The sequence below is a fragment of the Brassica rapa genome, chromosome A03 (assembly GCF_000309985.2).
Source record: "Brassica rapa cultivar Chiifu-401-42 chromosome A03, CAAS_Brap_v3.01, whole genome shotgun sequence".
NCBI lineage: Eukaryota > Viridiplantae > Streptophyta > Magnoliopsida > Brassicales > Brassicaceae > Brassica > Brassica rapa.
This window is the reverse complement of record NC_024797.2, coordinates 16,038,472-16,055,170: the sequence shown is the minus strand read 5'-3', so window position 1 is coordinate 16,055,170 and position 16,699 is coordinate 16,038,472. Positions and strand designations below refer to the sequence as shown.

General features: G+C 34.5%; 3 protein-coding genes across 4 annotated transcripts; all 3 read right to left on the bottom strand.

Moving 5' to 3' along the window:
- Positions 1–1,581: 1,581 nt before the first annotated feature.
- On the bottom strand, positions 1,582–5,129 carry LOC103859117. The gene has a single exon (XM_033287019.1). It carries the CDS (start codon positions 2,014–2,016, stop codon positions 1,744–1,746), a length of 273 nt encoding a protein of 90 aa, XP_033142910.1. The 5' UTR covers positions 2,017–5,129; the 3' UTR covers positions 1,582–1,743.
- Positions 5,130–5,372: 243 nt separating this feature from the next.
- LOC103859116 (shaggy-related protein kinase gamma) lies at positions 5,373–8,576 on the bottom strand. 2 transcript variants are annotated; one of them, XM_009136603.3, is made up of 12 exons: positions 8,337–8,576; positions 7,904–8,081; positions 7,736–7,828; positions 7,252–7,311; positions 6,887–7,159; positions 6,682–6,813; positions 6,451–6,591; positions 6,333–6,383; positions 6,149–6,244; positions 5,971–6,054; positions 5,771–5,873; positions 5,373–5,680 (listed from the first exon to the last, which is right to left on the bottom strand). In XM_009136603.3, the coding sequence occupies exons 2-12, from the start codon at positions 8,018–8,020 to the stop codon at positions 5,598–5,600; spliced, it is 1,233 nt and encodes a 410-aa protein (XP_009134851.1). In that variant the 5' UTR covers positions 8,021–8,081; positions 8,337–8,576; the 3' UTR covers positions 5,373–5,597. The 2 variants fall into 2 exon arrangements, with proteins under 2 accessions (XP_009134851.1, XP_033142909.1); XM_033287018.1 differs by having other exon boundaries at positions 8,333–8,493.
- Positions 8,577–12,640: 4,064 nt separating this feature from the next.
- Positions 12,641–15,533, bottom strand: LOC103859115 (transcription factor bHLH150). Its single transcript, XM_033287017.1, has one exon. The coding sequence runs from the start codon at positions 13,412–13,414 to the stop codon at positions 12,848–12,850; it is 567 nt and encodes a 188-aa protein (XP_033142908.1). The 5' UTR covers positions 13,415–15,533; the 3' UTR covers positions 12,641–12,847.
- Between the last annotated feature and the right edge of the window lie 1,166 nt (positions 15,534–16,699).

Here is a 16,699-nt window from a genome sequence, read left to right as displayed (position 1 = left end):
ATATCTTTCGAAAAAAAAATTGAGGGCCAAGACTAGTGTTTCACTAGACTGTCTTTAGATCCAGCCATGCCTGAACCGATCCTAAAATTTAAGAAACCATAAAAAAAATCCCAAGCAAATTTAATTAAAAAAAATACTTTACAATTTGAAGATCATAGGATCTATATATATATTAACTTTTTAGAATTTAGGAAACAGTACAAATGTTTTATTGGACTTTTTCCATGATCAACAATATTCATAACAAGGTACATCCTGAATATGGGTCTTTTGGAGAGTCAGATCTTTTTTTTTTGTTGAAAAAAACGAGCCAATATATTAGCAATATAAATAGAAATGATTCTACAAGTTGAAGCTTTATCAATCTGTGGGCTATCGTTTGAGTACGTCTTCTGATGATTAATTTGGTTCCACGTAAATGAAAACAGAGGGTTTGATTGGTGACATGAGTTAGACTTGATTAAATTTGAGTTAGGAGCATAACTCAAAAATGTTACCAATCATAAAGTTATTTTATTTTTTTGAGTTATTGTTTGAGTTATAATGTATTATCATTGAGTTATAATTTTGAGTTACTTCTTTGGAAAAATTGATAACTCAACTCTTTACTCAACATCAAACAAAATTCAATGTATTAGAAGTTGAGTTACTATTTTTTTTATATTGTGTTAGTTATCCTACGTTATATATTTTTTTTTTAACAATTTTATATTTTTCAATACATCCACTATCTCACGTTTAGCTTTTGGAATTCATAATATGTTTTCAAAAAAACTTAAATACCTATTTACTCATTAGTCAAAGATGTTTATAAACAATTATTTCAATTTCAATTATTTAAACAAATATGTTCACATAATTTTAGCTGCTAATTCTGTTTAATAGCTCGAACTTTTACAAACATAAAATATTATACATAAATATATAGGTATTTTTATAATATTCAAAAAGTATATTTCCTTAATTTTAATTTCATTATTTAATATAATATACTTTTTGTAAATTATATTTATAATAAATATTAATATTATTGTATTCATTATTTTAAAAAATTATACATACTGCAATTTACACATCAAAAATGTTACCAGTCAATAATTTTAATAATATAATAATTCATATTTTTACAGCGAACTCACTACATAAATCTACAGTATCTACCACATAGTTTCTACTCCGAGTTACATCAGATCGTAACTTTTATTGTAACTCAACTCTAATATAACATGTCACCAATCGGAGCCAGAGTCCTTATCTTGTTATTCCAGTTTTTATATCATCCTTATAAAAATAAAATGAACGAATTTTGGTGATGATTAAGTTTGGTTCTATCGAAAAAAATTATTTCTCTTAAAGTTTGCCAACTTTAAGAACCTTCTGTTCATCTTTATACAGTTATATGAGGATTTTTTTGGGTGTACATAATGACGATTTTAGGAGGACTGGGACTAAGGAACAAGAACTCTACAAATCATCCTTATGATCTGAATCAAATTATTATTTTTGGTCTAACTGAATTAAATTATTGAACTAGCTAGACGAATGAAATCAGTGAAAAAATATTGAAAAGCTAGAAGAAAATAACTGTAAATAAAGATATATTATTAATATTTTACCCCCAAAAAGGATCCATTATTAACTACAATTAAGACACAATCAATACACCCTCATAATAAAGGACACATCAAATAAAAAGAAAACAATCTACATAGAATCCAATCAACCTTTGATCATCATCATTCATCAGCATGCCTTCTCGGATTGGTAAGGAGAGAGAGTTTGGCGCTCAGACTCAGAAACACGAGTGGCATGAAACTTGGCGATGAAGGCAGAAGCTTTGCGGTCAATACCAGGTTCAGCCACCCAATATCGTTTGTCCTCGTCACTCGCCATTGCTTTGCGAGTGTAAACGACGTCGTCCCAAGAGGCGTCTACTTCCACTCTGTGAGATCTTCGTGTTTTAAAGAAGCTGAAGAGAGAGAACCTCTTGCTACTTTTTGATCTGTTACCTCCCATTAGTATTTGTCTAGTTTTGGAACAGAACAAGAAGAGACACGAAAATGAAGAGAGGTTGTTTTAATGTGTTGGTGCTATAAGTGGAGATGTGGGTTTGTGCATGTATTTATAAGGAATATGGTTCACCAAAACACAGTAGCTAGTGAAACAATAATATAATAGTTTAACCGTTCATCCGAAAATGTTAAATATCAGCAGACAGCAGTACGTAGCATGCAGCGATACAAAGTCTAGTAATGATTTTTTCCAGTGATTCGATTTAATTTCAGTTTTAATTTGTACTTTTTATATAATATGTATTCTTTAAAAAAAAAACTCATTGATATTTTCTTCGGTTTGTTTTATTTGTCTTTTCAACAATATGTAAAAAAGTTTCATATGACAGCTTAAAGTTCGGTTCGCTTTAGGTTTTGGTGTGGCTCAAACCAAATTATGCATCTCTTTCTCAAAAGCATATCAGTAAATTTGAATGTTTTATCACGAAATTCCTCCTCACTCCTTTGCATTTTTATTTTTGGGAAGTTTTATATCAATTCAAGAAACAATGTCAAATTTTCAAAAGTAACAATTGTTCAAATATAAAGCGTGCAAATCATAATAACCGGGATGTTATTATCCGGTAATCTTTATGGGAGATCGAACGGTGTGGATGGAGACACGTGGACTACGCACACAATCGGATGGTGGTGAAGATTTAGCAAAATCTCATGTAATAGTGTGTTGGTTTAAACTTTCAACTGACCCCAAAAAGCATTGGTTAAGCATCCAAGTTCTCTGTTTTGTTTGGTCTTTTAGCTCACACTTTCTTTCTTCAACCTCTTTTCCCCTTTATAGTATTTTTTTTTGGAACCAAATCTTTTTAAGAAACTGTTTTATTATTAGTTTTTAGTTACATTGGAATTTTCTTTTGTTATTATCAAACTCAAAAATACTCTTACTTTTCTTCTCCTTCTTTTCTTTCCCCGCCAATCTAAGCAACTCTTGCCTAACTAAGGCCACTTTCATTTTTTCAAAACACTGTTCATTTTAGTCGCTAGATCCTCAACTATGTATTTTTTTCACCAAAGAATCATCGGTCACTAATATTTAGAATGGGAATATAAACACTTTTTCGCTTGTGGAAGTTCTAGAATTTAGATCTATAATCTCTCTTTTATCTAAAGTTAATATTTAAAAATTTTGATTTAAAAAATAATATTTTGTGTAACTTTTTTTTATCCAGAACACAAGAGAACTAACTCTACTAGCAAATAAGGAAAGTATACATTAGGAAGATAATTCTAGTTTAACCTAACATCTGAAAGATGACTCTCCATCACTTGATTATGTTACCATCACTAAACTCTTTTAAGAACAAATATAGTATCAACCAAATCAATTATTTGAACTGAATCTCTCGCATATTTTGTTAATTTCATTGAGCTTTCCTAGATCTTAATGATTAATATAAAGTGTCTGAATTTCTAATTGACCGAACGATAAAAATTACAATACGTTAGTTAAGATTTGAATGACTCTATTTGTTCAAAGTTAATCAGTCAACTATTGTGTTGAATAATTACACGTTTCAGTAATGAGGATCAGGAAACTTGAATTTTCTATTTACGCTTGCTAGCATGTGAAGAATTGTAAAATAGTTTTTTATCCAAACGCCGTTAGCAATTATTAATACATAATACGCACGATTTTTCTATGGTTTCGTGGAAAATAAAGTTAGGTTCGTGCTTTCTAACTATATCGAACGTAAGTGAGGGAACTAATTATCGGTTTCACATTAGCACAAAAATTAACTATATTTTACTCGAAAAAATACTATATAGATTTAAGTAGAAAAGTCCATATATAATTTGGTAGGGATGCAGTATTGCTATTATATAAGATTAGCACACAGTCAAAAGAGAAGTGAAAAAGCTATACACTTCATCACTAATTAAATATATATTATGCCGCTTTCATAAGATAATATCCTAATCTTCTTTGGTAATCTTTCACCTATAAACTGCAATTCTTTTAGCTGTAAGATTAGCATGTAAAAACGGAACATAGTTTTAGAATTGGAAGTTGATTTTTTGGTCTTGAAATTCGTAATAGGGGTATATATAAGATGGGTCGTAACTTGTACGTAACCAATATATCAAGAAGATAACAAAAACAATTAGCATTATTTATGAATAATGAGATTGAGAACTGCAAGTAAAGCTAAATTACTTTTACAAAAGAAAAAGTAAAGCTAAATTTCACTTTCTAGGCTATGCTTATGAATCGGTTGCTAAATCTTCTTGTGGCGTTTCTTCTAGTAAGTAGTAACAGTTAAATATAATGTTCTAAAAATCGGTTTTGGACGGTACATTTGGCAAATACGTCATAAACAAAACATTTTTTCTAAAACAATTTTTAGAAAATCAGTCTAAACATGCCTTGTCGCCTGCCTATACACTAATCGCTTATGAAATATCTAATCATCGCCAGCCGATTTTAATCATTGATTAAATCATAGTCCCTTAAAATAGGGGGAAGAAGAATGCATGAAGTTAGCTAGTCTCGAATTATTACTACAATGTTATGCAGCTGATTGGCTACTAGTGTTGTTGGTAGTGACGAGTAAGAGAATAACTCAAAACACGTGAATCATTTCTAAATCCTATTAAAATATAAAAGTTAAACACATCTTATGTACAAGAGCGTAAAAATTCTCCACTCATCAACTATTCGTTTTCATTTACGTGGAACCAAACTAATCCATCAGAAGAAGTACTCAAACGATAGCCAACAGATTGATAAAGCTCCAACTTGTAGAATCATTTCTATTTATATTGTTAATACATTGGTTCGTTGTATTAGCTTAAGATGATATATTCGAATTAATTAGCTGTAATCACTAATCAATTACAATGATTATATAGTAATGTTTTTGTCTCAAACGAAACGAATATATAGCATAACTGTGCACCCAAAAATAAAAGCGAATCCATATTTTAATAACATCGTTTTCTAAGCTGTGGACTTTGTTTTTCCTTTTTGATGAATTTTACGTAGCATGAGACTCCTATGATAGAAGACACGTTATTTGGCTTTAGATGGCACGATGTTTGGAATGAATTAAGCGATATGGCATGATGTGTTCATGTCAGACAGCGTCCAAAACGACATGTAGTATGTTATGCTATTGCTATGAGATGAGAAGCTTGAAAGCAAAATAGGTTCTGAATTTTTGGGATCTATAACCAATTTACTATTAAAAAAAAGGACTACAAATTTGAGAAAAATAGTTTTTATGAATTATTTTAAAAAATTTAGGAATTTTCACTTACCTATGCCCAAAACCACTTCTGCTTGAAGGGAGTTGGAAAGAGAAAGAGATAGAAAACACCAAACTGTATTTTAAAAAATCTGTGTTGACTTTTACAAGATCATAACCCTCCACAATAATTCACTCTTTCCCTACTCATTCATTATAACAAACAAAAGGGTTACAAAATCATCATACTGAGATTGAATAATAGTAACAAAACAGAGAAGATAATGAATATCTTGGACTCTTCCCTCTCTAGTTTTCGTGTTTGCAGATAACAACAGATAAATCATAAACCGAGCCATGGACACTGCTTCCTCGCATGTTCAGGTACTAACCTAGCCACCATCTCCACAGGCACACCTTTAAGCTCTGCTTTCACACAACACATTAAAAAAAACCATGAGATTAAGTCACTTATATCCATTTTTCAGGTAACAATTTGAAGATTGTGGTTAGTACCATGAGGCTTGAAGTTGAATAGTGGTGGAAGGAAACGTCCATTAGGCAACCGTGCATTCGGATCTCTAAGCTCGTCAAAGAACGGGTGGATCAATGCATCCAGCTAATAAGCAAGATCACAAAATCTCAACAACACAAGATAAAGAGACGAGAGAGATTTTGCAAGAAGAAGGAAAGTGAGAGAAGTTGCAAATACTCACAGCTGAGCAACGGAGATTAGGAGAGTATTGAAGAAGCCTTGAGACCAAATCAACAGCTTCTGGAGGCATCCTCTTGTGGAAAATCTGCATTTCAATGATAAAATGTTTCAGTTAAAAGCTACTCAAAGAAGACAATGAACTAGTTATGTTTGATGTTTTGCATGAAAAAACAAAATACCTTATGCCATGGATGAGCTTTAATCTGAGGGAACTTGAACTCAGTGTAATTGGGGTTCATGCATTTGATCTCTTCCCTTGTTGGTGTTCCCAAAACCTATTCAATAAATGAACAAAGTCAAGTACAATCATTACACAACAGAGAAGTGTAACTCTGCACAGTTACTAGAGTTAAAATGTTATACCTTTATGATCTCTACAAGCTGATCAACACCACTCTCACCAGGAAACAATGGCTGTCATAAACAAAAGAACATATTAGGATTTGAAACAGAGCAAAAATGTTTTTATTAGATTATTTACCTGTCCTAGAAGAAGCTCAGCGAGAACACAACCTGTAGACCAGACATCAATGGCTGTAGTATACTCAGTTGCTCCAAAAATAAGCTCAGGTGCTCTATAATACCTTGAGCATATATATGAAATGTTTGGCTCTCCTCTAACCTGTTCCAAGAATCAAGAATTGATCAATAAATAGATTCAAATAGAGAGAGAGAGAGAGAGAGAGAGAGAGAGAATCATCAACAAACTCACCAATACTTTAGCACTTCCAAAATCACAAAGCTTCACTTGATGAGTGTGTGGATTCACCAACAAGTTCTGAGGCTTTATGTCACGATGGCACACGCCAATACAACGGTGAATGTAGGCTAAGGACCTAAATATCTGATAGAAAAAGATCTCCAATAAGAGATGATAACATTAAAATAGATAACTCTTTGAAGTTTAATATCTCTACCTGATAGGTGTAGAGTTTGACGTAGACGATAGGCATGCGTTGGTTAAGTTTGTTGTAGTGTTTGATGACTCTGTGAACTGTTTCCGGAACGTATTCAAGGACCAAGTTGAGGTAAAGCTCGTCTTTCTCGGTTGTTGAGAAGAAGCAGTGTTTTAAAGAGACTACGTTTGGATGGTCGAGTAGCCTCATTGTTTGTAGCTCACGGTTCTTGTACCTACGGTCTTGCAACACTTTCTTTATCGCAACAGTTTCTCCTGTCTCTAAACATTTCGCCTGTAAGAAAAAAAAAATGATCTTGTCAATGGCAATGCAAAGACATATGGTTTGGTAAGAGAAGAGGAGGAACAAAAATACTCAAAACTCACTTGGAAGACAACGCCGAAGGAGCCATGTCCAACAACTCTCTCTGCCATGTAACTGATTGTCTGCAATTTTAGCATCCCAAGAAGATTCACATTAGCTAATGCAAATACAGTCAGGGCCAGTCTTGAGCATAGGCTAGTGAAGCATTGAGATATGGCCCCCAAATTTTTTACATATATATAGGCTCCAAATTTATAAGAAAAAGAAAATTATATAAACATTTACTAAAAATCTCAGGACCGGCTCTGAATAGACTCGATCAACTTAGCTAATGCAAATACACAGAGAGCATAAGCTGGGTGAAGCAATGGCCTATGGCCCCCAATTTTTTTTTTTTTTAAATTACATATACATATAGGCCCCAAATTTATTTTTTAAAGTTTATAAAATATCTTATTAAATTGTTTAATAGTCTCTAAAATCTGAGGACCGGCCTGAATACACTCGAATAAGTTTATAAAGGATAGGTTTTGTGCAGGCACAAACCTGCTTTGGTTGGCCGTTTCTTCCACCTATAGTAGTAACTATTATATGACCAGTCTCTGTGACATTGCCGTTTACAATTGTAGCTTCCATTTCCTGGTGAACATCAATCAAGTCAGTTTAACAAAAACGACAAAAAAAAAACAGAATCTGATACAAAAAGAAACATACTTTATCATCTTGAATTTTCATGTGATTCATCTCTTCAGGTAATCTATCAACATCAGCAGTAACGTTTCCATTAGATTCTCTAACCGCGGCACTAGGCTCCACGCCCACCGTGGCCATTAGAAACTTCTAAAAAGAAAAAGATTCTTCCTTTGTCTTCAAATCTTGATCAGATCAAATCCTGCAGCAAAGAGAAGAGGGTACTTAATCAACAAAGCTAATCTCAAGACTCATCTGGGAGCTAATCACCTAAGAAGCAGGATCTAGCAAAAATAAGGAAAATATTTGATGGAAAAGGGATAAATCCATAAAAATAACAAAAAAAGACAGAAACTTTCAACTCAGACAACACGCAGACAATCAAATTCAAACTCATCTTGGCTATATCTACCGATCTATACATTCATTAGATCGGAGATGAAGCTTAGAGACGTACCAGAGAAAACCCAGGAATTTTGAGATCCACAGGAAGGGAGGGAAGATGGGTTGATGATGAATCCCCTTCTCTCTCTCTTCTCTTCTCTCTCTTCCTTTTTTTCAGTTTGGTCTGAATGATAATAATTTTGTAAGAATAAAAATGGAAGCTTTGTGGCTGTGCTTTTTAATGAGGGGAGCAATGCTATAATGCGCTGGTGACAGTCATATCTTAAAAATCAAATCAAATCCAAAAATAAAAATTAATTTAATAAAAGATAAGAAGACATCGGAGTTAGTAATAAATTGGAGTTTGAAAGTACATCGGGTTTGGTTTTTCCTTTTTGACCATTCAAACTTCTTCTGCCACCACCACTCTTCTAATCTAATTACCTGTACTTATATTAATGCAACCTACTAAAAACGTTGATCTTCTCTATTTTAAAATTTTAGATTGTGATTAGTTGGAGTGACATACTTACAAAGATAACTCTAAATAATGCTAGCTGGTTTTAATCTAAAGAATCAAGATTTAAAGTACTTCATTCTGCATAAATTTAATGGTTTTATTTTAATAGTTGATCCTTTTTTATTGTTAGCTTTTTTAGAAAAAGGAGTCAAACTCCTAATGACAAAGTTGATAAAGCTAAATTGACTAAATTGCACTAATTCTTTTATTATTTTTATTTCTTTTATAGATGTACAATAATTAGTTCATAAATGCCATACAATTGTCTGCTAGTATAAATTAAGAGAACCTAGTTTAACAACCAACAGCTATAAATATAATGGCATTTTCCAGCCAAGTATATAGTTTATAATTGTGGTTTTAGTTTAAATCTAAGAACCGAATCATATAATTAAAATGGATGGGACATTTTGAAATTTTGGACAAAGCTGGTGAAGGTGGGGTCGGTGAGAAAACGACAAAGTAGGAGTAGTTTGGCTGTTTTCTGTTTACTATTACATCCATGAATACGCATATATAATGGATATATCGGAATATGCCAAAGAGTTTACAGGTTGAACCGGGACCATATGTCAAACGTGTCGGAGACGCAAGAAAAAATTAAAGCAGAAGAAAAATAAAATTTTCAAATTTATCAGCGTCAGCGACCACTTTATAGGAATGGGAAAACATATCTGCCGTCGGTGGACGGACCAGCGGAAAGTAACATGTTTAAATTGGGCTTTGTAGTGGGTCTTGTGAAATAATGTTTAAATCTATGATCAGGCCGAAAGTATGAACCTCTAGCAAACAAGTTATTTTAGTAGTAAAGCCCAGCATGAGAGGGTCAGTCCAACATAGTGCTCAAACAGGTTTTTTTTGCTAAAAGGTAAATATCATTAACAAGATAATGAAGGTCTGATTACAAGGAATTGCAATCAAAATATGCAACTAAGCCATTCAGATGAAAAGGGCCGCAAAAAAAAAAAAAACCCTAAACATCTAATTAAGATCACAAGTTTGATCAAGAGAACAAGACTTTGACCTATCAGTTAAGCATCAAACATCAGCAAAGGTTCCTTACAAGCGCTTCCAGGTACCAATAATGGTGACGAGGAGAAGGCTATGCAGAGTCGGTTTACCTTAGAGGAAATCCAAAGAGTTTCTTTGCCGCGACGACGGAGGGCCAGCTACCACTCCGGTGCAGGCTTAGGAAGACTCCACAGATTCTCTCAGCCGCGACGACAGAGGGCCAGGCAATCCACTCCGGTGCAGGCTGAGGTACGCTCCGTTGAAACCAAAACCAGAAGCCTCTCGGAGAGCTCACACTCGAAAGAGGAGCAGCCGGAGCTTGTAGACGGAGTTGAAGATTGGGAGAAGCCATACGACTTCTCAAAAACAGGCAAAATCCATCAAAAGCAAGTCTCTTCCGGCGTGGTTTTTAGAGACACAATGGGTCTGTCCTCAAGGACCCTGATCATCAACCATCAAAGCACAACAGAGAGAAACAGAGCAACAACAGATATTACCATGGAAGCTGATACTTGAAGCTAAGAGAAGAGGCTCTCAGCGGAGAACCACCACTCCGCCGCTCTCAGAGGAACAAATCCTGAGGAGAGGCTCTACGCACCTTGGATCTACGCGACTGACATACCACCAGGAGGCAAGTCGGACGTGATGAGAGGAGAGGCAGCGACGCTTCCAAACTATTCACGATGGCTTGGGCTTAGATCTGACCCAGATCTAACGCTGGCGGTTTGGAGAGGCGGAAAGGCAAGGCCACCATGATTCACGAGACCGTCTCGACCTCGACTAGGTTCCAGGGAAGAGAGGCACTCACCAAACTTCCGATTAGATTTGTAGTGACAAAAATCCAGAACCTAGAGACAAGAAGGAGGAGACAGTGATTCTGAAACATGGTGGATATGGTTGAGGCAAGCTACAACTAACAAGTGGAGGAGGCCGACAGCCAAGGCTGCCGCCGGCCTCTTCGAGCAAGATTCAGATGAAAAAACTAGGGTTTAGTTGGCGGAGATGGAGAGACCAAAGAGAAAAAGTTACTTCTCTCTCCTCTCTCTTAGTTTCTTTATAGAAATATGTGCTCAAACAGGTTACGGTTATGGAAACCTAGAGCTGACACTGATGCCTTGATCGGGGCGACGATAGAGTTATGATTGATATTTGAAATATCCCCATGACAGTGTGGACTTTAGCTGCATATAGATATAACAGATATGTGACCATTGGATTCAAGAACTTGATAAGTCAGCAATTTTGACTGTAGAGAAGCTGTAAACTCCAAAAGGCAGCCGTCATTGGTTTTGGTCGGCAGGTCTGAGGTCCAATGTCATGGTAAACAAAAAGACAAATGCTAGATCATGTCCACAAGTTCTGACGGGTCGATTTGTAAGTGTCAACGCGTATACACTGAGAAATTAGAATGCCACTTAATTTGCCGATGCTAAGAAAATGACCACTCCATAACGGAAGAGCCATTTTTGGTATTGGTAATATGAAGAATGTGTGATCCCAGATATGGCAACATTTCAAGGAGTTTCCTGAGTTTTGTGGTTACCAAATATAAATAAAAAGTTTTTTCATAATCGAGAATAGAATCAACTATTTTGGACCCGAATTGATATTTACCATCTAATTTTTTTTTGGGACCAAAATGTGACATGCCTAGCATTCGCCGAGACATATGTCAACAATAATATGCAAGTAAGTACTTTGGGTTTTTTAGCGTTTTTCTTGAGACTTGGCTTGAGTTGCATGTATCGTAGCATCTCGGCCGGATTAGAGCCTGGCTAATCCTTATTTAGAATGTTATAGAAGCACAAGGATAATTATAAACAAAAGGTGTAGTAGGTCAGAAAGTGGTGGGTGGTCCTTGAGCCTTGAAGGAATCAAAGAAGACATCTCACACTTGACCCCAATTATCATGCCACCTTCTCTCTCACGTCCCCATCCCATCCATTTTCGTTGTCATCTCTTTTTTTCTTGAGGTTTTACTCTTCAAAGGTGTCACCTCTTTAATGGCAAAATCTCATCTTGTATTTTTCAATTGTGTTTTTTAAAATGATATATTTTCCCTATTTGTAGCCATAAAACGTTTTACGACGTCAATAATTTTCTTCAAACATTAAACCGTATTCGAACTCGCATCAGCATAACCACATCATATTTTCTAACATGTTGATCTATCATCATTTTAGAGTACTGTCAAATATTATAGCCTCTTCAATTTCTATACATATCTAACATTAACGTAATCATGTTCTTTTTAACTATCAAATATTGTACTTCAGTTCATATGATCAAGATTGATATATTCTTCTCCAATCAGCTGACGTTCAGACAATAGACGACCGATTAACTTTAATCTCTACATAAATTTCATCATGTACACAACTCTAGTTAGAAAAGAAAGTAATCTGGATACATACATATGTATAAGGACAAAGTATGATAAATGCACTCAATTTGTTTCACAAAGTTGTTTAGATGTAGGACGCACGAAAGTCTTCTTTTAACTTTTTATCATTTTATATGAATATTGTTTCCTCACATGAAAATAAAATCTGTTCGAGAAGGAACTAAATTCAGATAAAGAGATTTCACATGCGACGCACTCTGAACAAAAGAGTCGGACCGTAGGGTCTGCATGCACATGCCTCTCGTGTATATTTTAAACTTTATTTTATTTTCAGTTTTTGGCATATAGCTTAGAATATCAAATTTATATTTTCTTAACAAATATATTGAAATTTGCGCAGGGTGAATGGGCCATTGATTTTATAAATTCCGATTTTATATACTCAAATGTCAATTATTTTAAGGTTAGCATTGAGACAAATGGTTGTATTGGAAGTTAACTATTTGATAATTACTTGTCTATTAATATTTGAGACACTATGATGTCCAAAATTTGTAAAAAAAAATATTTACAACTAAAACTTATGAAATGACACCAAAACACTTCGAACGACAAACAACAAAACAATTTCATTGCAAACAATTGATTAAAAATATTCGGATCATAATTTTGTAAAATAATTAATCAAAACAAATATTACACACATTGGCTATAACGCCGAGCCGAGTTTATGAGACGGCTGAAACTCAGACAGTATCTTGGACAGAGCTGTCATGGCTCGGACTTGCATTTCCAACGCAGCTATGTAATCCGCCGTCTCGTCCAAAAGCTCCGGTAACGCCGTTCTCCGGCAGCCAGGCACCAACCCACCTAGAACTCTGACCCGAGTTCTCACCGGCGACAACTTCCAACTCCTTCCTCCGTCTCCCCTGGCCGTAGACGCCGGCTTTGTATTCTTGTGCCGGTACAGACCATTCCCGAGTGGACTCACCAAAATGGCTCTGCTCCACCGAGTAGTACCACGAGCCGTAGCTGCAAGCATTTTGTTGGCCGTGTCTCGGACCGTTGTGCTCCGCCGTGAACGCCGGAGAGCGTTGTAAAGCTTTAAGGAATAAACCTTCTGAGCCGCCGTGGCTCTCCATCTCCAACTAAGATGCCTCGCTGGAGCTTCTGAACTTCTTCTTGATCGACTAAGCCTGAGAAAAGGGACTGTTTCAGTTCCTTCTACGTCTAGCGACGTTGAAGGATTCGCTGCACTACCCTGTTCAGAAGACATTCACAAGAACTCTAAGAACACTAACTAAACGATTATGTCGAGAAATGTGATTTTATGTTGATATGCAGAGTAAATGGAGGGATCTCTATATATAACCATTTGGGAGATGCCATTCTTAATGCAACTATTTTCTATATTTTATTTGTTTATTTTTTTGTAACATATTTTGTTTGTTTATATTTCTTGTCCTTTTCGATTAAATACCATTATGTATATTCTTTTTCTTGAATAATAGACATCCCGATTCACTTTGGCCACTAATGATTCACCAGGTGACTGCAAAAATCAGTTTCCTAAACTAAAATTATGCATTTTAAGGTTTGAAACTTGATTTCTCCATTTCAAAGAGATGTATGCTTTGGAGTTTTCATTCATATGAAAAAACATCTTAAATATGATTATTAATACATTATTTTGTGAATAATTATTTCGTACAACCTATATCCAAACAAAATTTAAGAAATACAATTAATTTTTTGTAAGTTTACAATTTACCATTGTTACCTAACAAAAAGTATATTAAAGATAGAAAATATATCTTTTAAAACATAATTAATATTGAAAATGATGGAATAACTAAAAGGAACAAAAATATCTTCTTTTTTTAGCTTGACGGCCAACAAAAATATCTATCTTCAATATGATATTTTGATAGATATTTTACACAAAGGCTGGAATTTAGGCTTTTTACATATCTATTTATGATGGTGAGCGGCGTAAATTTATGTTATGACCTGGATTTGGTTGATTTGTAGGTTTTTAATTAGTACTAAAATAACAAAATTGTCGACGGTGTAATAATGTGGAGGGCAACGATTGGTGGTAATATAACCAATAGATAGAACGCATAGCTATAAAACAAAATTTAACATAAAGAAACAAGAAAAAACTAATGAGCTTTTAAAGAATGAGCAATAGAAATTGGAAAGAATATGAAAAGGTGAAGATGCATGCGATGGTGTTTTCTTACACGACCCTTAGGCTTAGTATTGTGGCTAATTATCATCCACAATTTTTCTGCTCGCAATTTCTCTTTATTTAGAATTGATTTTTTCCCTTCAAGTTTTGGTGCTTTGTGAAACATATAACATGTTCTTTATATGTTTCCTCTCTTTTGGAAAATAATAATTTGATTAAGTTTTTGTCAAAAAAAATCGATTACGTTGAATTTTCCGGAAAAAAATGAATTTAGGTTTTGGATTACAATTGTCAATCAATCTAATAGTAGAAAGACAAAATGTAGTATATCTGCCGACTAAAAATAAATATTGTTTTTATTTCGTAAAATGTAAATTTAACCTCAATATGAAGAAATGATTAGTATTACCAGTACTGAGTATTACGTCAGTCTTCTTGCGTCAGACACGCTTTGCTATCCGCTTCGTAATTTTTTCCTTTTGGTTTGTTTATTATTCCCAAATCAAATTATTATTGTTATCTTTATTGATTATTTGTTATCCCATTCAAATATTAATAATGAAGCTTATAAAGTCTGTTATTACAAAAGTGGAGATGATGTTCAGTTCAAAAAAAAGTGGAGATATTAAAATCATATTCAAGCAATTATCGTGTTGCCGTTTGATCAGGTAGCTCTTGTTAGTATATGGAATTGGGCTATCAGAGTGTATTCAAAATAATTGTCTATTGCTCATTGGCAGCTTGGAAGGAGGTACCACACGGCCCATACTGGCGACCGAGCCAGTGCAGAATGCAACTTTCTAGACCACTTTCTCAATATTATTATTGACTTATCCAAGGTTTCTACTCTTTTTGCCATGACGGTTTTTTTTACTCTTTGCAGTTTTGGGTTTGATGTAACTTCTCAAGTTGATTGTACTATTGCCTGGTTGATGTGAGAGATGCAGTTTTTCATTTTTTTTTCTGGTAAAAATGTTAAAGATTAATTATCAAGTTTTAGAGTTTTTGACCGAACTACAGAGGAGACAAAAAACAGAAAAATGAAATGTAACTACACAAAACTCAATCTAAGCTAATTAGAGCCAAGAACAACAGACAATACAGCCACACATAGTGTGACACCCCCGATCGTAGATAACCGGAAATGACACGGTCGATGTTCCCTGATGGTCGACCCGAGGTTCTCGAAATAAATCCGATCACCTTAGACCAACAACCAAAGAACACAGACACTCCTATCGGATATTACTCTAGGCTTTTCAACCCGATAAAGCAATATTCGATAGTTAGTTCGTCCCGGACAAGGACTAATATCATATGAGAACTCGTGATTTATAAACATCTTTTATACATTATTTATTTACTTTAAACATCTTACAAACTGTTATAGTTTACCCTACGGCCTATCGCCCAACAACGTTTTAAGTAAATATACATCAAAACGTACGTTGCAAGGACAACAAAATACTACCGCTGGTTGGCCGCTCCTTCCGTCCAAAAGATTTAAGTGTCTCCCGCCTAAGGTTTACCTGCACACACAAATGAGTCATGAGCAACTAGTTTACTCAGTGAATCTAGAATCACAACACAATCAATAACAATCAAGCAATTATCAATGCATATACATGATCATGCAAGTACTAGTACTATACTTTAATATCGATCATCATTGTGAATTCTTATTTTAAACATCACTTCCACAACACCCGCCCGTTACCATGCTCATATAATACAATATATATACTAGACCCGAGAAACCACTAAGGCTAACCGAGACTAGTGAGTTAGCATCACCATCATTGTCGAATGTCCGGTATGGACAATCCGACACTGCATCGTCATGCAGTACACGGTCTCCAGGGAGCTACCCCATCATCGTGTCTTCATGACCTTGTTCCGTTCGCAGGACCAAGTCACGGTAATGCGGGGGCTTTAGGGATAGTGAATATAACAAGACTTCACATGATTTTACTTCCATAATTATTCCAAAATTAATCCTTAATTAATTATAATTAACTCTTAACTAATCCTAGATTAATCCTTAATTAATCTCATATTAATCCTTAATTAATCCAAGATTAGTACTTAATTAATCTCAGATTAATTTTCAATTAAACCAAGATTAGTTCTTAATTAAACCATGATTAATCAATAATCAAAACCATGATTATTTCATAGTTAAGATTAGTACTTGAGAACAAGTACTAAGATTAGGATTAATCTCACTTTAAAATTCTTCATTAAGTGTAAGTGTTTACCATGAGTAAACAAGACCATTTTTAAATATTCAGACACTTTACTAACTTAATCAAGGACTCATTCATGATCTATCTCAACATCTGTCTAGACTCACCTAAAGAACAGTCT